The sequence below is a fragment of the Myodes glareolus genome, chromosome 2 (genome assembly GCF_982192425.1).
Source record: "Myodes glareolus chromosome 2, mMyoGla1.1, whole genome shotgun sequence".
Lineage (NCBI taxonomy): Eukaryota > Metazoa > Chordata > Mammalia > Rodentia > Cricetidae > Myodes > Myodes glareolus.
In genome coordinates this window covers 132,386,785-132,413,054 of record NC_142027.1, presented here as the reverse complement: position 1 = coordinate 132,413,054, position 26,270 = coordinate 132,386,785, and the positions used below count along the sequence as shown (strand labels likewise).

At 52.5% G+C, this 26,270-nt stretch overlaps 1 protein-coding gene across 4 annotated transcripts in view; it reads right to left on the bottom strand.

Annotated features, from left to right (window-relative positions):
- The window catches only part of Fam222a (family with sequence similarity 222 member A), a 46,621-nt gene that overhangs the window by 8,682 nt on the left and 11,669 nt on the right, over positions 1-26,270 (bottom strand). The window contains exons 1-2 of one of the 4 annotated variants that reach the window (XM_087903730.1): positions 11,293-11,404; positions 9,231-9,355 (exon numbers count right to left, since the gene is read on the bottom strand). Coding sequence is in view for 1 of the 4 variants with exons in the window: in XM_048449815.3 (XP_048305772.1) it covers positions 11,293-11,374 (82 nt within the window). In the remaining 3 variants the exon portion in view is untranslated. Of the gene's footprint in view, positions 1-2,857; positions 2,932-3,450; positions 3,609-9,230; positions 9,356-11,292; positions 11,421-26,270 lie in introns of those variants that run through there. The other 3 variants (XM_048449815.3, XM_085680574.2, XM_085680573.2) reach the window with 3 other exon arrangements.

The window sequence follows — 26,270 nt, the reverse complement described above, 5'->3', positions numbered from 1 at the left end:
TTCCCACTCTAACTTGCCTGTCCCTCACGATTTCTCACTTGCCCTTCAGCCTGGCTGCTTCGGTCATACATGACTCTAGTCTGCACCATGCACACAAGAGTCGACCTGACTCGTCCTTGCCGTGAGTGCCAAGCCTCCTTCCCCAGGTCTCGTGCCCTCTGCCCACCACTACCAGGCACCTACTTTCTTCCAGTTTTGTTTCCATCTGCTCACAGTTCAGAAAACAAAATGAAACACTAGGGCTGAGGGAGAAGCTTGGGCAGAGTGGTTGCTGAGTAAGGTTCTATCATATGGTAAGGCCCCGGGATCTATCATATGGTAAGGCCCCAGGTTCTATCCCTAGCACCAGGAGAAACAAAACACAGCAGCAACCCTTAATTCTGTTCAAATTTTTTTTTTGATTTTTGAGACAGGCTTTCTCTGTAGTTTTTGGTGCCTGTCCTGGAACTAGCTCTTGTAGACCAGGCTGACCTCGAACTCACAGAGATCCGCCTGCCTCTGCCTCCCAAGTGCTGGGATTAAAGGCATGCGCCACCACTGCCCGGCAATTCTGTTCAAATTTTAACAGAAGAACAAAGTGATCTGAAAGCAATGAAACGTTCAAAGAAAGAAAATAAATGGGAAGATATCCCATGTTCATGGACTGGGAGACTCAGGACGGCAGCTGGGCCTCCTTGCAGAAACTAAGAAGCGTGTCCTGAAATTTGGGAATCCAGAAAAGTCCAAACAATTTCTAATTCTGAAGCTTAATGAACAGTTAAAACAATCGGGCCACTGTGGGTATCAGGCAGAAAAAGAGAGGCACCAGCAGGTCAGGGTACGAATTCACATAACCACTCAGTAGGGAAGAGTGGTCTTTCCAGGGACTGGTGTTGAAGACAACTCGATATCTAGATATTGGTGGCGAGAACACCAGCTATATTCAAAATAATGAGGTTGGATCATTTCCATATGGAAAGATCAACTCAAGAGTGCACTTAGAAGCATACAAAGAAAGGTAAAATGTTCCAAACCCCCTTTATTTACGATATGTGGTGGAGGACAGCAGGCCCCACATGGGCACAGGATGGCAACTCTTCCCACTGTGTGGATCCTGGGCATGAACTCAGGTCGGCAGACTTGGTAGCAGCGCATCCACCCACTGCACTGTCTCACTGGCCTGAAGACCAGAGAGGCTCAGAAAACACAGGAGGCCACACAACAGCACGAGTCAGACAGAACCTGAACAGAAGCACCTGACAATGGACATGACGTCACAGAATGAAAACAGCTGTGTGCTTCAAAGGGGGTCAGGAAGTGTGAGGAAGACAGCTGCATGATGGGAGAGGATTCTGCAACTCATGCACGGGAAACAGGACTAAGACCCAGAACACACATGGGTCCTGGATAATCCGAGGGAAAGGTGAGTAAAGAAGTTAAAACAGGAAATGCACAGATACTTCCTCAAAGAAGATACGTAACAGCCAGGAGCGCATGGAACGGATTCAGAGCACTCGAGACTAATAAAGTCGGGGTCCTGGGCACAGGCACCCTCCTATAGCCCCAGCACCCGAGAGGTGAAGGCAGACCCCGCCTCCAAACAAAACAAAAACGTCATGAGGCTGGAACTCCGGTCCTCGCATGTGCAAGGTAAGAGCGTGAGGGCAGCTATCTTCCCCAGCCCCACCACCAGGGAGACTTTATTAGAACTGTTCCGCCGCTTCATATTAAAACACGTCTGGCTGTGTGGCCTATAAGGTTGAGAGCAGCTGTTGGCACGCAAAGGCACGCAAAGTCAGGCAGCCTCTGCGGCAGAACGCTGTTAGAGTCACACTCTTGCTCAAGCCTTCTCCCGGATGTCCTATGTCTGACCCTGACGCATGTTCGTTTTCATTGGTTGTCTTGCTGGCTACTAGGACCCCCTGCCCTGTGCACAGGCGGTGTGGCCAGGGGTCTTTTTCCCCACCAGGCCCCCAGCCCTCAGGTTCACTGGCAGTACGTCTGACTGGATTTTCCAGATGGATGAGGGACAAGGGCCCAGTGCACCAGACCCCTCAGAAAGGACACGTTGAGTCTGATGCATTACCCCTTCTGGTTTTTCTTTTACATTTTTCTTTTGACAGAGGGACAGCAACCCACGTAGAGGTCAGAGGACAGCTTACTGGAGCCAGTCTCTCCCACGTGCCCCAGGAACTGCCATCAGCAGGCCGGGAAGCAAGTACTTTTACTTGCTGAGCCGTCTTGCCAGTCCCTGTAGAAATGCCAGCAGCTGGGGCTGGAGAGATGGCTCAGAGGACCCAAGTTCAATTCCCAGCAACCACATGGTGGCTCACAACCATCTGTAATGAGATCTGGTGCCTCCCTTGTCAGCAGTACATTGTATGCTTAATAAATAAATAAATAAATCTTTAAAAAAAAAAAAAGAAAGAAAGAAAAGAAAGAGCAGCGGCTGGAAGTTCACTGGGGCAGATTCCACTTGGCAGATCATAGGGAATGCCCAGCAGTAGGGAAGGGTCAGAAAGGCTGAAGGTCTACTGCTCTTGAGTTACATGCCCTTCAGTGTTTCATGGCAAGGAGCGGTGCTGGGGCTGGAAGGGGGCAGGCAAAGTGCTGGAATTGGCTGCCCACCTGCGATGGTTTCCTTCCTTCTTGTTCCTGTCCTAGTGTCCAATTACTCCTCTAAAGTCACACACATGGCCTGTGTGGGGTCCAGTCAGGACCTGACCCTTCATCCATCCATCTCGGATCCTGGGGTGGGGGGCAAGGTTCTGGCACAAGCTATCTACTGCTCTTGAGCAGCAGCCCATTTCCCCACCCCGTGCCCTTGAGCATAGCTGAGCCCCCGTCCCGGAACCCTCCCCCACCAGCTACACATTACCTCCCTGGGACTCTGCAGAGCCTGGATTTTAGTAGAACACAACTCAGTTTGTATATCAGCAACTGATGGTGAGGGCCTGCAGAAGTGAGACAGAGGGTTCTGGGGGCTGAGCAGGTCTGGCTTGGGACCTTAGGACTCGGGCCAGTTGGGAAGGCTCAGCTCTTAGACCTAAGGGAGGGGAGGGGACACACACACTCTGTTCTTTCTTTTCAGGTCACTTTCTGCTAGAGATGGAATCTGTGACCATTTCTGGCCCCTTAGGTGTGTGTTCTGGGCACATGTGGCAGCTGGCTTTTGTCGCAGTTCAAGTCAGGCAACTGTGATCCCCTAGTACAGGAAAAGGACAGGGTCTCAAGCTGGCTCCCTTACCCCCGTATCTTCTGAGGCTACCCACTTTCTGTCCCTTTGCTTTATAGAAGGGGACACGGGTCCTGGGAGACTGATCAGCTTGTCCAAGGTCACGCTGCCCATAGCCTGGCCAAGACCTTCCTACCTTAGTGGTAACCAGCATGGCCCAAAGCTCAGGCCAGCCTTTCCATCCTAAGTTCTGCTTGGGACAAAGAGAGGAGAGGGCTCCACACCTATCACCATACCTAGAGGAAAAAGGCAGGAGCCTCATCCAGGTGTCAGGCGGGTCTGGCAGCAGAGCCTGGGACATAATTTCCTCATCTCCTTCCTTGTTCCCTCTTGGCCAGACCCCATGTCTTCTCCAATCGGTACAGACCGGGAAAGGACTGGAGTGGGAAGAGGCGGACCACGAGGGCCTTCTGTGCTCTTCTGCTCCAGCCCTGGAGCAGGAAGGAAATGTAGTCACTGCCCAACCAGCATGGTGGCCCATACCTACGACCCCAGCACTTGGAAGGCAAAGGCAGGAGGATGGCCAGGAGTTTGTGGCCAACCTGGACTACACGGTGAGATCCTATCTAACAACAAGGACAGATCCTGGGAGAGTGAGGTCCTCCTACAAAAACTGAACTGACTAGAAACGTCGCAGATGCCCAGCTGTGTCTCAATGTGCCATTTCCCTGTGTTGAGTGCACATAGCCGCTAAGGCCTGAATGCAAACTGATCTTTATGCTGTAAAGATCAAGTGTGGTGAAAAAAAAAAAAAACTGTAGAAAAGTCACATGCACTCACTGAGCAGCAGCATGCACCCCTCAAGGTCTGGAGACACCCCAAATACAAAGCCAAAGTCCCTCTCTAGTGACAGGAGAGGTGCATGGAGCACACTTGGCTGAAGAGAGCACAGGACTAGGAACACAATCACAGAGCCATGCCGCACCTGCTCTGCAGCCCGGCAGCGATGGAGGAGGAGTGGCTGCATCCGTGACACTGCGAAAGTCCCATCAGGACATGGCCTCAGCTTTCCTGAACCATGAACTTCCGGCAGACGGCTGGGCCGGACAAACTCACTTCCTCCAAAGGTAAGCCACGCTGAACAAGCATGAGACCTCATCAGAATAAAGCTCGGGCAAGGTCATGGGTGATGTCAAACTACATCCCCAGAGAAGACTGTCACCAGAGAAGAGATGGCAGTGACAGCCCAGTGCTTCACGGAGACCGACTGCAGGGCAAACATGTAAAAGCAACTGTGTTTGTGAAGCAGGAACACAAAGCAACTGTGCAAGAGAAGAGAATGGTCCTCAAAGTGCAGGGGGGGAGGGAGAGGGAGAGCAAGAGCGAGCGCAAGCGTGGAGGGGAAGGAGGGAAACAAAGTTAGGAGCCTGGCTTAGAGGCCACGATGCTCGGAAAGGGATGAAAACAGGTCAACCCAAGACAGCTTGGTAAAGTAACTGGATACAGAGGGCGACTAAGTTTGAAAACAAGGTGCAGAGGTGGGGTGAGCGCAGAGCGGCATGAAGTTGTGCTTTCTTTAACCCTGTCAAGTAGGGGTACAAGGAATGGAGCATTTGGAAGGTAGAAAATCGTGACTATGGATTGCCCATGGCTGCCCTGCAGCACCCTGGAAGTCAGCTACCTTTAGAAGATGGCGCGGAGGGCTAACACGCTGGTGTGCAGTTCCTATTTCTTGAGGACAGAGAAACAGAAGCAGGAACTGGGATAACACCAGAGAGGCTGAAGCGAGGGTACTGCCGACCCTAGCCCTAGCCCTAACCCTAACCCCTAACCCTAACGAGGTCCCGGTTACAGCACAGTGCCATTCTTGTCTTTACCAGAAGGGACCAGGAGATGCCATGCGCAGCTGCTGAGGTTGCAGACATGAAGTCAGCCCCAAGGAGCAACCGCAGAACACACTGATTCCGTCATCTTCTTCAGGGAAAACGACACAACAACTCTGCCCTAAAGTACCTGCCCTACAAACACGAGGACCTAACTTCAGGTCCCTGGCTGTATATGAAGGGGAGATGTGGAGGCAAGGGGATCCTTGGCGTGCCTGAGCGTCCGTCCGGCGAGCACTGGGTTCAGAGGGAGGTGGTGGAGGGCAATAGGGGAAGGCAGGGGGCACACCCCGTACGTAGTAAAGGGGAGTGGTGTGTTAGGATCACAAGGCTCACTCCAGCTCTACAGCAGGAGAGTCAGGCGGAAACAGTAGTCCAGAGAAGAGGTGAAGGCGGCAAGAGAAATGTGAGCTCTGAGAATTCGCCGCCCCAATTCCTTCAACCTGTAATGTCTAACCTTCTACTTTTTATTATAAAAAGGATCTGGGAATGTTAGTCTTCTGTTGCCACTTTAAGAACTAACCACGCCCACCCAGCCACTTCTGACCTCCCCCTTCGCCATCTTTCTCTCTCTCTTGTGTGGTTGTCTCCTGTCGTGTGCACACTGTCTCTGTGTCTTATGTGTCTTATGTTTTTCTCTGTCTCTGTGTCTTTATGTCTTTATATTTGTCTATCTCTGTCTCTCTGTTTTTTTTTATTTCTTTTTAAGTAATAAATGTTTACCCTTATGTTTAAAAAAAAAAAGCAGGCTGATTATCTTAAAATCTCTTCCAGGCCCCAAAGGGTTAAAACAACTTTTTTTTTTTTTTAAAGGATTTTCTTCCCATGAAGGTTTACAGGACTAATATCTGCACATTAAACAGCGCTACAGTATCATTACGGATTCTACGAGAAGAAACTGTCTGGAACCCATTAGCAGAGGGCATGTAGCTCCTTATCCTACCTGGTGCAGGGAGAATGAGAGCGCCAGCCAAACCCTGAACCAGACAGGCTTGCCTTCTAAGTCCTCATCACAAACACAAAACAAAACAAAACCGAAGCTTACTCTGTACTACAAAACACTGCACAAAAGAGCTGGTATTTTGGGGGGTGATATGTCTCTAGACACAAAAATAACTTCTATTAACTTTTAGAGGCATCTCTGATCATAGCACGCACACATGCACACACATGTGTGCACGCATATACACACACAAATCTTGCTTAGATGGACAGGTAGGGTTTGGGAAAGTCAAGATGAAGAAAAAAGTCAGAAATCAAAACTTTAAAACAACTTTCTAGAAAGTAAAATTCAAAATACAAATCTAGACTTTGTAGCCTTTTCCTTTTAAAAAAAAATAATAAAAATCATTGGCAAGCATACATTGTCAAGCTCAGTGGGTAAAGACACTTGCTGCCAAACCTGAGACCTGAGAGCAATCCTTGGGCCCCACGGGAGAAGCTGGGAACCGACTCCTGCAATTTGTCCTCTGAGCTTCACCCCCAGCTGCGGTGCACACCACTTCTCAGACGCACACAGAGAAATGTCATTTTTAAAAAATTAAGTAAAAATCAAAAAATTTAAGTCTCTAACTCAAAAAATAACTTCAAAAAACAGAAAGATTTTAATAAAGATAAAAGCATAAATCAATGAATTAGAATCCCTGAAAGGGTAATATTACTAATAAATACTATAGGCTGATCTTTGGGGAACGGCAATAGATCACGTCATTAGCTAATGTAATCGAGAATGGGGACGAGGCTAGAAGATGGCTCAGCAAAGAGCTTGTGATCCTTCGGTCCCACAGAAGACAAGTGTGGTGAAGCAAGGACAGCCGAAAGCCTGAGGCTCGCTGGTGGCTGAAGCAGCCAGCGGTGGGAACCTCAGGTCCTCTGGCCTCTCCATCTGTGTGTGAAGCTGCACGTAAAAACAAAGAGCACTCACTATCTGGCATCAGGGAGATCAAATTACACCACACTGCTTTGCTCAACCCTATGTATCCTCATCGAAAAACCTGGATCAAATTGTTTAAAATTCTTTATCAGAGCCATTCAAGGAGCAGGAAAATAATTAAAAACAATTACCAGAGAAGAAAGAGCAAACAGCATTAAAAGGCTGCCGGCCCCACCGGCATACACGCATACACGCCAGGCCCCACCGGCTCACACGCGGGCCCCACCAGCACACACGCCGGCCCCACTGGCACACATGCCAGGCCCCACCGGCACACACGCCGGGTCCCTCAGCACACACACCGGGCCCTACTGTCTCACATGCCGGGCTCCTTGGCACACACACTGGGCCCTACTGTCTCACACGGCGGCCCCACCGGCATACACGCCGGCCCCCTCGGCACACACGCCGGGCCCTACCGGCTTACACGCCAGGCCCCACGGGCACACATGCCGGCCCCACTGGCACACACACTGGCTTAGTTTTACCCTGGAACTGAGCAGTCTTTACAACAATTCCACTTAACTGTCACCAAGCACAGGAGTGAGGGAAGGCTGCAGGTGGCAACAGTCAACAACAAACCAATTGTTCTGATGTGGGGCATGGGAGTAAGGTTAGGGCTCATGACAAGACCCTGTCTTCAAGAATGCTAAAGAAACTCTAAAGCAAGAATCTTAAATAAGAGATCCAAGCCTAAAATAACATCCTGAAAGTATGTTAGAAAGAGTGATCTCCCCCCTCCCCACCCGTGACCACATAGGGTTCAACCAGAATGCAAGGATCCTTCAACATAAAGGTGTCCCGTGACATCACTGCTCACAGGCTCATAACCTACACAGCCATCTGGAAATGTCCAACCCCCGTTCTTGATCATAAACCTTTACTAAAAGGGAGACCGACTCAACCTGAACACACACTCACTGCACAGCCAGCACGTCCTTGGCAGAGCTGTCGGCACGCTACAGGATTTGGTACGCATCTTTGTACCACTATCGTCAGCGTTCCAGAGACGACAGCCACAGTCACCCTACTCAACAAAACAACGATAAGACAGGAGCCAGACATGGAGGTCCGGGGCCTCACACCTTTAATCCCAGCACTGGGGAGGGTGAGGCTAGCCTGAGCTACATAGCAGGCTACAGGCCAGCCAGTCTACACAGAGAGACTCTGTCTTAAAACAACAAGCACATACAACCAAACCCAGCACGGTGGTGCACACCTGCAAGCCCAGCTCCCCGAAGGGGGGAGTAGCATAATGAATGAGTACATTCTCCCTTAGACGGCGAGTCTGAAGCCAGCCTGGACGGCATGAGGCTGCTCTTAAAAAGTATTAAATACTCATTTTCACTGAGTACTGTAAAATGGGTGAGATTAAACTGGAAAGTCCTTTTAGCAACAGGATGCAAGGTGGCAGGGGGCAGCAGTGTTCACAGGATCAGCCTCGCTATGCAGGAAGTCGCGCATCAAAAACCACTCTCCTCTCCGGAAGCAAACTGGTCTGCAAACATGCTGGAGCTAAAGGCAGTGGCTGCTAGAACATTCCTGGGGACACGGGAGGAGTGTGAACACACAAGGCATGCCTCGGGACACGGGAGGAGTGTGAGCACACAGGCATGCCTCGGGACACGGGAGGAGTGTGAGCACACAGGCATGCCTCGTTCTCGGAGGGAAAGAGCGTTACATGACTCCTGGGATCCATCTGTCAAGGTGTGCAATTGCACCATGAACGCCACCCCTAAGGAAGTGGCTCCTCAGGTCAGAAGGCAAATAAACAAAGTTACCATGGAAATCTGGAGTGGGTTACTAAGGAGCATGAAGCTATCCGTGTTATCAGTGCTGCAATGTAGCTGACCTTGGAGAACCAGCCACACTGGGTCAGCCACACGGCTAAGCAGGTTAAAGGGCTGGCGACCAGGCCCAAGGGCCCTGAGTTTGACTTTGGGGACCCACATGATGGAAGGAGATAAGTGATTCCCACAAACCATCCTCTGACCTCTCCATGTGTACACACATGTGACACGTGTGTATGTGCTCACACATAAAATAAATAAATGTAATTACAGAAAAAACAACCACAGAGGAGCATGCATGGTGCGAAAGTCATTTGTGACAGGAGAGCTGAACTTCTCCATGGAGAAGGGGTGGAGGGAGGCGGCAGCTGGCGCTGGGTCTGAGGCTGCGTGACTGCGGATGCTAATCAGCCTGTGAGTCTGCCCAGAGATCACTGCTGGCCAAACGGGTCATGGCTCAGTAAACTCACCAGTTTCCAACCCTCAGCAACGAGAGCAGCCGGCTGTGGTAATGTGACCCTTGTCCCGGCATCAGGAGGTCAAAGTCATCTTTGGTTACACGGTGAGCTCAAGGCTAGCCTGGGCTATGCAAGGCCTTGCCTCAAAAAAAAAAAAAAAAAAAAAAAAAAAAAAGAAGAATGAAAACAAAATGGGGTGGGGGTGGATAAATGCGGATGGCAGCATGGTGGACCTAGCTGGGGTGGGGATGGATAAATGCGGATGGCAGCATGGAGGACCTAGCTGGCTCAGTGGCAAGAGATGTTGTTTAGCATGAATGAGGACCTGGTTCAATCCCCAGAGTCGCCAAACAGAAAGGAAAGAGACCAGTACCTGCCTGATTCTGATCACACTAGATCTCAACCTCACACTTTAAACCAGTAAGTTACGAAACAATTTGTCTTGTTTTTTTTGATACAAGGTTTCTCTACTGATAGGGGAGTTCAGCCAATCACATCCTCTTCGTGGGGCGTGTCCCCTAAGGCAAAAGTTTACCTATAAACCTGGCGGGTAAAAGCCCCCGCCCTCTCTCTCCCTCTCGACTTGGCCTGGATCCAATATTCCAGACGGTGGGATTCTGTGTAAGTTTTTCCTTCTGTTTTATTAAAGCTGTATCTTTTGTAAGATAGTCTGGGGACTTTTCATTACCGATCGCCCCGCGACATCACTCTACATAGCCCTGCTGTTCTAGAACTCACTATGAAGACCAGGCTGGCCTCGAACTCAGATCTGCCTGCCTCTGCCTCCTGAGTGCCTAGGAAATCTTTTGAATACTATAAAAAAAAAAAGAGAAGACTTTTGAATCAGGGAAGTCATATACTTTTAAACAAGAGACTGGAAGGAAGCTTGGGGCGGGGGGATGGTTTCCCTTTAGAAAGCAGCCTGGGGAAGGGTCTCCTAAGTATGACTTAAACCCAAAAGCCACAAAGGACCTCTGATGAACTGGGGCAGAATCTAAGACAAAAGACAAACCAGGGGAAACATGCTGTTCACATGTCACATACAATGGCTCCCAAAGGTAACAAAGATGGGACAAAAACCAGCACCCCATCAGAAAACACCCCTTTAGATGCACAGGATGTTCAAAGCGAAACAAATGGTCTGATACAAAGACACTGAATTTGTGTCATCTGAAATGAGAACTACACAGTAAACCCACTGCACTGCCCAGGGGCCAGAGCCTGTCCTGGTGGCACAACCATGTGGGGAAGTGGTCCTTTACATGGCTGCACACTGTCCCAGGGTGCAACCGTTAAGGCTGCCAGACTGATGAAGGGTTTAACATGCCCTGACGCCATATCTCCTCTTCCAGAGTTTCCCCACGCTGCATTCACACCTGGTGACAACACAGGGTTTATTGCCACATCGCTTATCAGATCAACAAGCTGTGGACAGTTTAAAGAGAGGGCTGGCCAAATAAATTATGGCTCATCCTCGCCAGAGAAAGGGACACGGAAAGAGGCAGCTCTCTGGCAGGTGACCTGGAGGATGGATGGCCAAGTGAGGTGCTGGACCGCATCAGATGTGCAAGTATTTGCCAAAGCACATAAAACATCTGAGGGCACACAGGAAGTGGACACCAGCTGCCTCTGAGGGGTGGGGGCTCCAGTCTCTCATTCTGTCCTTAGGAACGATGGACAAGAACTCTGTTTTCAGAAAAGATAAATAGTTGAAGCAGCAGCAACAGCGTAAACAGCTGCTTCCAGGCTGCAGGGCGAAGGCCATGTTGCGCCTCACTGGAGACCCATGCCCCATTCCTACTTTCTGTCATGAAGTATGCAGTCCAGGCTGGCCTCCCTCCCGAGTGCTGGGGTCACGTCCAGAACTCTGACGTGGAGGCATGTTGTGGGTGTCTCCCTGGGGGATGAGCCCAGGCCTCCCAAGGTACCTCAGTGAAGAGGTTCTGCATGAACACCCCAGCAGGGGTTACACTGGACACCCCAGCATGGCCCACTCTGTCCTGAGGAGCAGAAACCAAGTCCCGGGTGCGCAGAGGGAACAGGGAACAGGAGGCAGGGGAGGGGTCTCACTCACACTTGCGAAGCTCAAGGCTCTTGCTGGGGCAGGCCAGGTGTTGGCTGGGCGGGTCCTGAGTCCTCTGCAGGCAGGCCAGCATGACTGAGCTGGGGGCCCCAGGCGGGGCACGTTCTGCAGCAGGGTTCCTGTGAAGAGGGAGACGAGGCACTGGTCACTGAGAGTTGCTCCAAGCAACCTCCCACCCTCCCTGGCACCCCAACATCAGAGACTGGTTGTTTTTTAGACCTCTCTCTATGTAGTCCAGGCTAGACTACAGCATATGTTCCACAGCTGCTGGGATCAGGGGGTGCCACCATGTGTACCTCGGGCCAGATGATCAGAACAGACATTCTATCTCCTTTCGATGGGGAAACTGAGGTACTGTAGGTGCCACAAAGCCATCAGAGGACAGGATCAGGGGTGGCCCTCCACCACAACAGAGCCAGAACTCATGAGTCTCATAAAACCTTGGCTAGATGGTGTGTGGGTCACAGCCAACTGTTTCAGACTTCCATTCCTCGGTCAAGCTGTGCTTTGGCTGGTTTAGACCCCCGCTCTCTCATAATCCTATGATAGATCTGACCATAGCTCACGAGGTCTTCTTTGCGGTCCATACAGGAGTATTCAGGTAGAGCCAGTAGGTACTGTGTCCCTGATACTGTAAGTACTGGTGTGGCACCTGTTTGGGGTGTTCTCACGGTACCCTGGAGGAGCATTGGGAAGGTGTCCTGAGGAGGAGGCTTGGGGTGCTCACTCCAAGTAGGAAGGGTAGGCCAGAGTCCCCCACAGCAGCCCTTAGACGGCAGCTCAGATGGGCCACCCCATAGCCTGTTTTGTTTTTCACCTCCCCAAGTCAGACGCCATGGGCAGCGGGGCACAGAAAGTTCCTGTGTCCCCACAACGCCTGCCTTCCTGAGGGTGTGGTACCCTGAGCACTGGGGCCAGGACAAGCCAGTCTTGGAGGCCACCGTGGAAGAAGGGGGCGTCCCAGTGGGGCCCACCTATTCTCTCTCCTCAGCCTGGGTACCCTGAGGTCCTTGAATCCTCCCCATCACCACCCATTCCTGTCCCTGGCAGCCTGCCTGGGGTGCCTCCATCCTGTGCCGGCTGCAAACGAGGAGGGGCTGTTTAAGGGGAGAGAGGGAAGGTATTTAATACTAAACAGGTGTCTGAAGCCCAGAATTCTGCTGCTTCTGATAATGAAGTATTCATGAGCAAAGCCTTTTCTCACCACTTTCTTAGGATACTAATTTCACAACAAGCTCCTTGTTACGGCGCAATTATTCCAATCTTGTATTCCCCGAGACGGTGGCAGCCTCCCGTCTGTCCTGGCCTCTCGGTAAATGAAAGACAATCACGTAACCACCTTTCATTATGCTCTATTTTACTTTCGGCGGAGGTACCCGCGAGTAAAGATTTCCTCTGAAAGGGACTTTTATTCAGTTTCAAAACCAATTTTCTCCTATTACTGTCTATTAAAAAAAAAAGAAAAAAGAAAGAAAGAAAGAAAAAGGAAGTGGGGGATAGATGTGGGGGAGGGTGGAATGCTCTTCCCCTCCCCCAGTCTCAACACAGCGAGGCAATAAAAGCAGCAATATCCACTTCTCGGCTTTGATTTCTGGTAATTTTAAAATATGCCATTACAATCAGGCAGAAATGGCACAGCTTAAGAAGGAGTGAAGTGGAGCTTATTGCAGGGCTGGAGTCCTTGACGGCAGAAAGCAGGGAGGCTCTTCAGGGACCCGGGATGGGAGCAGGTGGCAGAGACAGGCCTGCCGAGGCCACCGCCGCCTCCACCACATGCCACAGTCCGGCCTTGAGGCCACAGTTCACCCCACTTACACAGAGTGTGCTGGTTTCCACACACTGCAGGTGCTCACTTGTGCACATGCAATATATACCTGTGTCACACTCCATCACACGAGTGGGGTCCCTGGGGACGCAAGACTGGTACACACACAGGTGAGAGACTGGTGGCGCCTGTTTGACCCCGCCCACTCCTCCCCTTCACCACAGCATCTGTGATGCTGGACTGGAGGGCACAGAACCTGGGCCCCCCGGGGGCTGTCTGGCTCCCACAAACCAGGCAGCCCTGGGCTAGGTGGAGAAAGGCCAGAGCCTAGAGTCCCCCAGTCCCTGTCCTGGCTGGGTAGTGCTCTCTGGCTTATAAAAGCATATTATTCTAGGGTCCTAGCCCAGGTGCAAGAGGCCAGAGTCCCACCTCACTCCAGGATGGTGGGCACCCACCCTGGCACACGTGCAGCTAACACAGACATGATGGGCTACAGCTGTTGACTGAGGGCAGCCTGCCTGCTGTGGTACTCCTGCCGTCCAGAGCCGGGATGTTCAAGCAGTCCGAGGATCATGGGGGCCACCAGGCTGTGGGGAAGGATGGCTGATGGCCAGTCCTGGCTCCCCTCAGCTTCTCAGGCCAGTTCTTCAGTTCCCACCTCTGCAGGAACCAGGTTGACTGACCCCACAGCCTCGGACACCAGCTTCACGGGGAGGTGGAGAGGGGGCTTCTCGGCCTCCTCAAGTCTCCCAGATCACCATCCATCCATTCTGCCCCAACCCTGTGTCCTGCTGTGGGGACTGGGGAGGGGTAGATCTCAGATGAGCCAGGGGCCAGCTTGGCCTTTAAATTGTCCCAACATAACCAGCCTTCTCTGCCTGGCCCAGGTCTACCCCAGCCGCCCAGTCTCTCAAGGCTGCCCCAAGGCCCTCCTCCTGGTTGCCTCATACCTCCAGACCACGGCACCTGCTGTACCCTGGGCCTGTGGCACTGTCACCAGCTATGTTAATTTAGGGCTGTTTCAGAGGGCTTGGCTGGCTATCTATCTGGGCGTCCCTCATCACAGCCCTAATCACACTGAGTTGTACTCGCCAACTTCATGTCTATCCATCTCCGCTGGACCGTGAGTTTCCATGGGGCCGCATCTTATTGTTTCCACTGCCCCAGTGTCTGGCCAGGAAAGTAGATGTTGGGGAGAAGGCTCCACACTTGAGTGTTTGTTGCTCTTAAAGAGGACCTGAGTGCGGTTTCCAGCACCCATGTCACTCCAACTCCAGGAGGTACATACATGTCAAACCTTCACACGGACATGGCATATGTATACACACAGCACCACCCTCAGATATGGCACACCCTCATACAGACATGGCACATGTACACACATCACACAGGCATGGCACATGTATACACATCACACAGACATGACACATATATGCGTGGCACACCCTCACACACATGGCACACCCTCACACAGACATGGCACATGTATGAACATCACACAGGCATGGCACACCCTCACACAGATATACAAATAAGGTAAAAATAAGGCATTCGATGAATGGTGCACCAAAAAAAATCTGGTTTTGTGAGAGAAAAAGCCCAGAGACATCAAGGGTCCGGCAGAAAGTCACACAGCAAGCCAGGAACAGGGCTGCAGTGGGCATCTGAAACACTCGTGCCTGCCTCCTCCTTGCCCAGCCTCACCCCTCCAACATAGACTCATGACCATCGGGCCTAGCCGGAGGCCATCTGGAGAGCCACACTGTCTGCAAATCCGACTGTTTCGAAAGCTCAGGCCTTTTGTGACTTTGATAATAAAGGGGGGCGGGGGATGGGAGGGGAAATGTCATAAGCCTCAATGATTAGAATGCTCTGGCACCATCCCTGACGTGGGGGCTGATAAGACGTCTTATCTGGGAGACACCCAAGGAAAAGGTCCGCTCTACCAGATAACACCCCCAGCTGTCAGTGTGCCCTTTCATAGCTGGACTGGAGATAAGGGCTGTGACAGGGGAGGGGAGGAGGAGAGAAACTTTCTGAGCCGACAATTATGCCTGATGCCTGCGTGGCAAACAAGGAGCAGATGCTGGCTAAGGGCTGTCTTTATTTTATTCAGAGTTGTCTTGGTTAAGAGGACGGCCTTGCTACCTTCTGTCATTGATCCTTCTGTGTCTGGCTGCAGGGGCAACAGGGAGTCCCAAGAGGCGGGAGCGAGGCCCTGAACTAGCAAGGTGCTGAGTACCGAGGACAGCACTTAGTGCTTGCGAAAGTCCGCCGCATCCAGATCTGAGTGCATCCTGTCCCTCAACCTAACTGCTATGGAAGCCATGACTAGAGGCTGGTTTTAGCTTCCTTTCACACAGTAGGAAATGGCCACTGTGTGTCTCTGTGTGTGTGTGTGGGGGGGGGCAATGTGTTCAAGCTCAGATGGATTTTTTTAATTGGCAGAGCCCAAGGGTGTCAGATCCTGAGCCTCAGGCCACTATACGACAAATCCATCACAGTTGGGAGAATCTCAGAAGCCCCCAGCTTCAGTCAAGCCCACAATCCACCTGGATTCTACCCGGAGAGGGGTTGGGAGGAGAGGGGAGGCCACCCCCACACCCCACAACCGTCCCACAGAACACAGCAGGTGGAACCCTGCCCTCCCTCAACCCACTCGGGCACTTGGGCAGAAACACGAGAACACCTTCTGGGGGCCATCCCTAGCCACATATGTAAGCATGACCTGCCACAAGGGCCTAGAGTACCACCCACTCAGAACTACCCCCTGGCTATTATCCAGCATGAGCTGAAGACAGATTGCCCCAGCCTCCCATCCCTGTAGGCAAGACACGCCCACCTGCCTCCGGTGTGCAGCCTGTCGCTGGAGTAAGGCCAATGTGGAGAAAAGCCTGGGCTCTGGGGAAGGTGTGAGTCCTGAGGCCGCAGCTGCGTCCAGCTTCCACCTCTGCCTTTATCTAGAACTGCCTAAGCAGCACGGCTCTGCCCTCTGCCGCTCTACTCAAGGCCAAATACAGGCCGCAGCCTGAAGAGGAAGGTCATACCAGGTCCAGCGGGGTGAGGAGTTCAGAGGAGAAAGGCAGCCCCAGGGAGCTATGGTGGCAGCAGTTAGGCAAGGGCTCGGCACTGAGGTCTGGGTGACCCTAAGGGTGTACAGTGGCCCTCCGAGATGAAACTTGGTAGGGAATTAGTCTGGATGTGGGAGCACGTCACCCTTTGACTTTTCAGAACAATCCACAGTACCAGTTATATGTGAGAACAAAGCAAGTGTCCTGGATCCCTGGCCTGTAGTCATAAAAAGATACAGTTCCTATCCTGAAAGCGGCAGAACCCAGAGTGGAAGGAAGAAGCTGGGAACCCTGGGAGTTCACACAGGCTCTGCTTTGCCTGTCAGAGAAGGCTGCCTTCTCTCACACTGTCCTGACCACACGGCTGCCCTCTGGACACAGGAAGAGCCCTGCAGTGTTGAGAGGCCCAGACCCAGAAGGAGAGGCAGCACCAAGTTGGTGGTCCTGGGGTTAAAGCCTGGCAGTGCGGCTCCAAAGAGCACTACCCGCTCCGCGATCCAGCCCTCAGAAAATGCCAGCCAGCCCATTGCAGAGAAGTGCCAAGGGTCCCCAGCCTGCGCAGACCCCACAGGGACTCCTCTCTGCCTCCCTCTCCCTCCGCTGTGTCTCCCTGCCTGGCCCCCTCGGCCTCCCCGGTCATGTTCTTGGTCTCTCTTCCCATCAGTCTGTCTTCGAGGCAGGCAGAGCACAAGCCTGCCCCACCTCCTTCCTGCTGTTCCCTCCCCCACCCTGGGTTCCCAGAGCCCAGGGCCTTCCAGGGGACCCTGTTAATAATTAAATGTTAATCTAAAAAGCAATTTGAGCTGCGGCTGGGCAGATCTGGTTAGAGATTACATTAGCATGGAGGAGGCCAGGGTAATTTTCTTTAACCCCTCTCTCCATCTCTCTAGCCGGGGAATCTTCAAGTCACGGGGCAGGCACTGCTGATTAAACAGGCCCAGGGCTGGGCTATGGATAAGGTGCCTGTGAAAAGTGATTATTTCCTACCGCCAATTGAGCTGGCACAGGGAGGGGATTGTCACTCTTTTAAGGGTGGAGGTGGGGGAGCCCCTTCATCTGCTGGGATTACTACCCCCACCGCACAGGCCAGAGGCACTATGGACACCCAGCTCCAACTGCTCTTGTCTGGCTCAATGCTCCTCCATGCGGTCCTTTCCTGCTGTGTCTAGCTTCCTGTCTGGGGAGGGCGCTGGAGCCAGGGAAAAATGAAAAGTAAAGTGGCAACCTCGAAATCTGGATGTAGGCAGAGCGCTTGGGTGGGCCTCTGTGCTGGCTGGTTTTATGTCAACTTGACACAAGCTAAAGTCACTGGGAAGAGGGAGTCTCAACTAAGACGCCGCCTCCGCCTCTGTGAAACTGGCCCTTAGGCAAAGTCAGCAGAGCATTTTCTTAACCACTGATTGAGGTGAAAGGGCCTGGCCCTTGGTGGGTGGGGCCAACCTGGGCTGCTGGTCCTGTGCTGGATAACAAAGCAAGCCGAACAAACCAGGAGGAGCAAGTGAGTAATGTCCCTCCATAGGTTCCTGGTTCCTGCGCTGACTTCCCTCAGCGATGGAGTCTGACTTGAGAGTCGTCCTAAGATGAACTAAACCTTTTCCTCCCCGCGTTGCTTTTGGTCGTGGCATCACTACAGCCACAGGAATGCTAAGCCAGCTTCTCCTGCCACAAGGCTCTCCTCTACATGCTGTGGACCCGGCTTCTGCACTTGCTGCTCCTCGTCAGCCCCTCCTTCTGGTATAATATTCTTTGTTTGCTTGTTTTTCTTTGTTTTTTGAGACAAGGTTTCTCTGTGTCTAGCTGTCCTGGAACTCACTTTGTAGACCAGGCTGACCTCAAACTCACAGAGATTCACCTGCCTCTGGCTTCCCAGTGCTGGAATTAAAGGCGTGCACCACCACCACCCAGCCAATGTTCTTTATGATGTTTCACCTTCACTCGAAGCCCAAATTCCATGGGGATTTGAAGATGTCCATGAAAGACACACAATGCAGTGTGACTGACAGGTGGCTTCTAACGTAGATCCCAAACCTTCCTGTGTGGGTCACCAGTGCCTACACACAGTAGGTCCCCAGGCAAACATCTCCTGAAGGAAGAATGGGTAAAATGTGGGTCTTAGCAAGCATCTGTGAGGCAGGGCAGGGGACTGCAGGTAGGCGGCTGGCCTAAACCCTTCAGCACCACGGCCAGCTCCCAGTGCACAGTCCCAGGAAAGGGGCGGGGCCAGCTCTGGGAGGGCAATGATGCCTTAGCCCTGGGAAAACGGCCATGTCTGCCTTTCTCCAAGCATGCCAACTTCTGGGAACAACATATGAAGCCCCTACTGTGTGCCAGATCCTGTGCTAACACTGAGCTGTCACAGCCCTGAGGAGGTAGGAAGCCTAGCGGGACAACACGGTAGGCAAACAGGTGGCTACCGGATGGGGTTATCCTACCCAGCCTGGGGGTGCCAGGAGGAAGGCCTCCCAAAATGTCCTGGGCTATGTGGCCAGGCACTTGAGTTATGTCCCTGAACTAATCGCAATTTTATGTCTGAACTTGATTTGAGCCTCAATTTCTTGATCAAACTCCGTTCCACAGACTGGCAAAATGACTGAGAGGGTGGAGGCGATCACCATGCCTAACAAGCTGAACTTGATCCTGGGAACCGGGAGAGAGGTTGTTCGTGGTGGCAATCATCTATAATCTCAGCACTCTTTGTGGGGGATTTGAGACAAGATCTCTGTAGCCCTGGCTGTTCTGAAACTCACTCTGCAGACCAGGCTGGCCTTGAGCTCAGGGCTCTGCCTGCCTCTGCCTCCAGAGTGCTGGGATTAAAGACATGCGAAACATCATCGGGCTTTAGGCACGCATCACCACACCCGGTTAGTTCCGGCTCTCTTCCAGTGAGAAGGAAGGTGGAGGTTCAAGGAACATCTCAGAGGCTCCTAGACCCTGTCATAAGCCTAGAGAACCCTGCTTTGACAAGGTGGAAGGCAAGAACAGATTCCCCAAAGTTGTCCTCTGGCCTACACACAATGCACATCCTCAGCCCCAGGTGCACACACACACAGAATACAATCTTTTTTAAATTCCTTTCCACAATTATCTAGGTCCATACCCGGAGACCACCTACCCACAGTGAGGGCAACTGTAACACACCCAGCAACAAAGTAGCAGGCAGGGAATAGAGATGGCAGGTTTGCTCCCAAGGGACTGGCATCAAGACCTCGGCTGCTGCAGAACATACCTTGATGGAGTGGGAGTGGGGGTGGGCACTTAAAGAACCTAGTTTGTGTGAAGCCAGCCAGGCCCTAACCTCAGGAGGTCTGCTTCAAATGGACATGTGTAAACTCAGCACAGGGAGAGACCTGGTGGTATAGGGTTCAAAGGCAGCCCCAGTGCAGTGACAGGAGCCGTCATTACCGCTGTCGTGACATAGTCACATAGTTGATCAGCTCGCAGAGCCAAGGGTGTTCTCACCAAGCAGAGGAGTGGGGCTCAAACTGGGGGACCTCTTCCAGTCACAGGCGGGGGACTAGTGCTGATGGACCAGGTCCTAGCTAAAGGGACTTGCGACCCCTTCCCCAGTTCTGACCTTCTGAAGAACTCTCTTCTACAGTATCATATCCCAAGGTGGGAAATGTGGGGGTCCTCCTTATGTTCCAGCAAAGGTTGGGAGAAGCCAGGAGTCGATATGAACTGTTGGCGCTGTGAGGGTATGGACCGGGAAGAAAGGCCCTGGCCCAGCGTTTGCAGAGGGAGGCTGTACATTTTAGAGAATCCGAATTAGGTGACCCTGGGTGTGAGAGGTCTCTGAAGAGGCAACACTGTATGCAAAGTTAAAGCCATTTAAAGCAGAAGAGCACCCCAAGTCCCAAGCCCACAGTTTAATGTTAAGCCAGGCAGTGAGAAGGGGCAGTAAGAGCTGGAAGGGAGGTCTCTCTGTGTGCTCCCCATTGGCTCAGCATGTCACAGACATCACCACATCTAACACCCTCTACCACAGAGACGATTGCTCTACACCTGAGGAAGTTGCATGGCAGGGGCTGAGCAGGATGCAGAATTGTCAGGTGGTGGAGAAAAGAGAAGAGTTCCCGGGATGAGCGGGACCCTGGGAGGAGGCAGGCTGGAGGGAATGGTCCTAAGAGGAGTGGAGGCAGGGGAGAAGCAGCTGGGAGTGGGGGCTAGGATGAAGATGCTGCCCATGGCAGCACTGAGCTAGGAAAAGCGCTCACCCACGTCCCCAGTCACAGGGCACCACAGTTTCCAAAGAACCCAGCCCAAGAGCTGGAGCACCTGGTTCGAATCTCAGGTCAGCTGTGAGGGAGGAGCCTTTCTCTTCTTTGTCCTTCCCGGAGCTCACCGCTTCTAACTTTGGACAAGCGTCACTACTTGTGTTTTGCTAGTTTTCAAAATATTTGGAAAGGGATTCCAGTCTCTGGCTGTCAGGAGACAGGAGACTCAGGGCAAATCACACGTGGGACAGACAGCGCTGTTGGGGAGGAGGGGCTGGATGAGGGGCAGTCAGACAGACAGAGGACCAGAAGCTCTGACACCCAGAGGCAGAGAAAGCACTGTTTTCAGGAGCCAGCGTCAAGTGTCAGCAGGTCCCAGCTAGTGACCCTTCTGCACAGACCTGGCTCTGTGGGAGCCGAGGCCCCAACACTCCCATGGTGCTGTTCACCCTCAGGGTCCAGACCGAATTTTCCACCTACAACCCACCCCAGCCCTACTGACTTCTGGGTATTTCTAGTACCTTCCTCAGCACAGCCTGCACTGTCCCTGTCCCCTTAACTGCCTGGTGGTGCTGGCTTGGTTTCTGATCCTCTACACAGGGCTTTCACCTTTCTGGTTTGGCCTCTCCACACAGCACTGTCCAACAGAGCTAGGCAGGCTCCATTTGTGAGTATAAATTCTCTATAGCAAAGAGGAATTAAATTTAGCAATGTACCCCACTTAATCTCGCAGGTTCACAGCCAGACCTTAAGGCACTGACAAGGCATGTCATGGTCCTTTCTGCACTATGCCTTTGAAATCTAGAGGAGACGGACTTGGTAGCCACATGTGGACAGCACCGGGCTATGTTGCCCCCAGCCTGTCCCTGTCACCATGTTCTGCAAGTGGCAGTCCCCAGACAGCCCATCTCTTTTTGTTTCTGCCTCAGCTCTAACACCTTCTCCAAGAAGCCCTCTATAACCACCTTCCCGGGGCCACAACCCATCAGCACCTTTAATGACGCCCCTGGCACTCTCAGGTCAATCTCTTGCTTCATGGCTAGGGCACTGTGCTGCCAGAGCACTGGCTCCGCTGTGTGCACGCTGGAGCACACAGTAGGTATTTAAGAAGGCACAGGAGAGAAGGAGGGGTGAAGGGAGTGGGCCGGGAGCCCCTGGCTGCCTACTTCATTTCACACTCTAACGAGTGATGAGAGGCAGGAGGCTAAGGTGTGCATGCACGTGTGTGTGCACACACGTACGTCAACACTTACACACACCCCTCCCCACAACTGCTGAGGAGCAGAAGCAAGGACGGGCCTCCTTTCAAAATCAGTCCACATGGAAAAATGGCTGTGGCAGCACAAAGCCAAGACTAAATCAGCAATGGGCCGATTGCCTGGTGACAGTTACAAATGATCTGATGTGGAAAAGATGGGATCAGATGTGTGCAGAACAAGGGCCACCCGGCGCCTGCACATGCCAGACAACAGGCTGCTTGGGGGGCAGGTGGCTCCCCAGAGTCCGGGCTCAGCATGTGGCCCAGTGAACTAGGATCGGTCCTGCCTGCTCAGCTCCTCAAACACTGCACCGGGGCAGACCCTCTCGCAAAGGGCACCTAGTGCTTAGCTCAGGCCACCGAGATGTGGCTGCTTCTAGCATTCATTGGACTTGTTACTTTCGAATGAAAGCAAAATGCTGCTTTTATGACAGGGAAGAGGGTGTCTGCAGCCCAGCTCCTGTGCCTTTCTCAGAACTCAAGGAGAAGCAGGCTACTTGCCACCATTTGCAACTCCACGGTGGTCTTTGGGACAGCCCTCTCCCCTAAAAGGGGAGGGGGGTTTCCAGACCCATCTTCTGTCACCTGATACAAAATGTCACTGAAAACTCCCACTCAAAGTGCTCTGTGAGGTAAGATCCAGAGATGCTATGTGGCTTCTGCAGGGTGCCCAACAGTTATGCAGTAGGGCCTCATGCCAGGCAGGTGGGCACTGAACGTAAGGATGGCTGGGCCTCTATGCCCAAATTATCCAGGGTTCTTTCCTGTGTGGCAGGGCTGAGCTGGCTCACCTAGCTTTCAGGGTCTCACTCACCCCACCATACCACATAGCTCATCACCTCAGCCTGACAAATTCTGGCACAGTGGGCCACAGAGGGCTGAACACACATCTCTCATGACAGGTCGGGCAGGGAGAGGAGGATGGCTTCCTCCTGGGTTGTCACCTGTCCTTGGGGCTGAAGGGCTGGGAAGTACTGAAGGAGGGGTGCCCCTTGCTTCCTCTAGTAGCAGCTAGGCAGAAGATCCATCCCCTCAGGCCTCTCATACCCAGAAGGGCAAACTACAGAGGCTGTGGAGGGAAATGATTTCGTCCAAGGTCACCTGATGGGCCTGGACATGAATCCATGCCTACTTGACTCTGAAGCCACTGAGATCGCCGTACTAAGGGAGATCTTGAGCCTGTAGGTAGGCACTGGCTTCTACTGGCGTGGGCACTGGGCCACTTTCGAAGGTCACTGTCCTGGCCCTACTTAGTTGCCATGATGTAGGTCAAGAGGCCAATGCCGACAGGGCCATCTAAGGACTTGTTCTCAAACGGCCAGCACAGTCATGTGCTGTGGGTGTCCCCTCTGTGTGCTGTGATTACCATTAATGAATAAAGGAACTGCTTTGGACCTGTAGCAGGGCAGAACTTCCGTAGGCAGGGAAAACTAAACTGAATGGTGGGAGAAAAGGGCGGAGTCAGAGAGAAGCCATGAAACCCACCAGAGACAGATGCTGGAACTTTACCCAACTTTACCTGGTAAACAAAGCCACGTGGCAATACACAGATTACTAGAAATGGGTTGTTAATATGTAAGAGTTAGGCAATAAGAAGCTAGAGCTAATGGACCAAGCGGTGATTTGATTAATACAGTCTCTGTATGGTTACTTCAGGTCTGAGCTGCCAGGCGGTTGGGAAACAAACAAGCAGCCTCCTTCAACAATCGTGGTGTCCTACTGACCCAATTTCTATATCCACAAAGTACTACTACCATCTGTCCTGGTAGGTTTGGCTCCAGGAAGCACAAAACAGCTCTTCAGCTAAAGTGCAAACTCCAAACTGACTTCCAATCCAGCTCTACCACGCACCAGCAGGGTGGTCCTAAGTCACAGAGTCCCTTGCTGCCTCAGTGGCTGCAGAGAAGACTAATCTGGTTGCCAAGAGCACTTGGGTGTCACTCTTGACTCTCAGGGACTACAGAGATGAACACTACAATGAAATCAGGGATCTGTTCATAGTGGCAATGAAGCAGAGGGGAGGCCAGGGACTTGGTCCACCAGGTAGGCAACTTCTTAACTCCCAGAGAGAGAAGGGGGCTCCATGGGATACATTCGATGAACCTTCTTTTGGGGGTGGGAGCGGTTCAAGACAGGGTTTCTCCATGTAGCTTAGGAGCCTGTGCTGGAACTTGCTCTGTAGACCAGGCTGGCCTTGAACTCACAGAGATCCGCCTGCCTCTGCTTCCCGAGTGTTGGAATTAAAGGTGTGCGCCACTACCACCCAGATCACTGAACTTTTCAAAGCATCTGTATGTAACAGACTACAAGACCCACAGCAGACGAGGCACACGCCAGCAGCCTGAACCTCAGGCCTTGACTTCTATGCAGGACTGACAGAATTCTGGAAAGGAGGCCACCTGACCAGACATCTGCACACTCCAGGGCTAGAGTAGCCTTGGTACAAAGCCCAAACATGCCCAGCAGAGGCTGGTGGGGCTAGAGAGCCAAGCATAGTTCAGCAAACCACGGCAGATGGGGAGCCACCACAGAGAAGATGCCAGGAATGAAACTTCAGTCCTGTTTTCCACTACCCACTCCTAACCTCGCTGGAGGGGGGACTGTTACTATCCTGATGTTCTAGGAGGAAGGACCGAGGCAGTCACATGCTAGTCTTGAAATTGTAAATCCCCTGCCTCAACCTTCTGAGAGCTGGGGCTACAGCTCTTCCAGTCTAGGCAAAGGGTCTGAAGTCCAAAGCATGGGGGCAGAAAGGGGCTGTGTGGGCCATGTGCAAGAAAAGACACAGGTTAGAGATATCAGGGGTCCTCGGAGGCCAGGTGGGGCCCTGACCCCTCACCTGCAGACAAGAGCACGCCATATTAAAGGCACTGGGATTCCCCCTCGATCTGGAGTTCTCCCATCTGCCAGAAGTGCAGGCTTGGCAGGACCACTGATCTCTCCGTGCTCTGGCTTCCCCATCTCTAGAAAGTGATTCATGACAGACCTATCTTACAGACTGGGGAGGAGAAATTTGGTGCACAGCAAATACTACTCATTTACTAAGGAAAAATGTAAAGGGTTGTAGGTATGGCTTAGTAGTCAATCATTTGCCTAATGTGGTCTTGAGTCTAATACCCAGCACTTAGATAAAAGAAACCAAAAGGCAGAAGCCAAAGACCATGTCCAGCCAGTATGAGAATGGTTTGGTCACTGGGGCATCTCCTGTCTTGGTCCAGGTAGGTGCCAGGAAAAGGGGTGGCAGCAGCGGCACAGCTCAGCCTTGCCAGGGCACATGCCAGCACGAGCGTGTGTGTGCGCGCGCGCTTGTGTGTGTTGCTGCAGCAGCTTCTATGCAAACATGTTAATTTGTTTTCATTTTGTGTTTTTTTTCCTTCGCAGGATAATTGGGTGAGTTTGAAGTCTTGGCGAGGCTGCTGATTATAGCTGTTTGGGTGGTGCCCTCACGGGGCTTGGGCCCTGCCTCCTGCCTCTGGTAGAGGAGACACAGTGGGGGTGTTTCCTGGGGGCATTTGGGACTTGGGGTAGGTTCTGAGGGCTGGAGGGCTGACCTGGGACCTCTGACGTGCTCCCCGCCCAGACAACACGGCACCGCTGAAGCGTGTGTGTGTCTCCCTGCGCACAGCTTTTCTTTGTGTTGCTGACTGCATGCAATTAAAAAAAAAAAAAGAAAGAAAAAGAAATGCGGCCGGCACAGTAGTGCATGCCTGTCATTCTAGCATTGGGAGGTTGCAGTAGGAGAATTCCAGGAGGTCCAGCGCAGCCTTGGCTGCGGCGAGTTTGAGGCCACCCTAGGCTACAGTGAGACTCCGCCAAAACAAACAAAACCCAGAAAATTAGCTTTCCACTCTCATCTCTTGGTCATCAGAACCAAACCAACCTGACAGCCCACGTTTCTGAGGGCAAGTGGCTGTTGTTCCGGTGGGAGGTGGGTGCCTGTGTTTCCCACTCCGGAGAGGGGTGGTGGCTTGGATCTGAGTTCCCCTCAGAACCAGGTGACTTTAGTCACTCTCCAGATTTCTGAGTCTTCTCTCACCTGGGATCCCATGCCTTGCCTTGGGTTTCAAAGCCCACAGCTGGATAGATACCACAAAAATTGGGGGCCTCAGAGTCCAAGCTGAGGTTGGGGTTCTATGTCCTGTGGGTATCCTGCACTTGACCCCCATCTCATAGCTAGGGACCAGTGTCTGAGGTTAGGCCATCTTTGGTTCTCATTTCACCAAGGGCATCCTGTGTCAAGTTGTAACATCTGACTACTCTATCTTATCAGGGTTCATAACGGCCTGGCCCCATGGCGACACACAGTAGGCCCACAGCAAATGAGGTGATTGGTGGTGGAGGCTCTGAATTAGGTGGTGGTGGTGGTGGTGGTGGTGGGAGATGACAGACTTCTGGCTGGTCCTGGAAGCGATGGGCAAACCTCTGAGAAGGGGTGGCAGCTGGCAGCACCCTTCCCCCGCTGAGAGACACAACAAAGGGGCCTCTATCTCTCTCTGAGCATTTGTTCCTGGCCTGGCTGGGCCACACCACCCTCTCCCCGCTCTGCTGGTCATCCAGCCAGCTGAACAGACACAAAGGCCAGTGTGTCCCCAAGGAGCCAGCTTGGCCCCAGAAGACCCTGCGCAAGGGGAGCATGAGGCTCAGAAGGGCCCAGGGAGGCT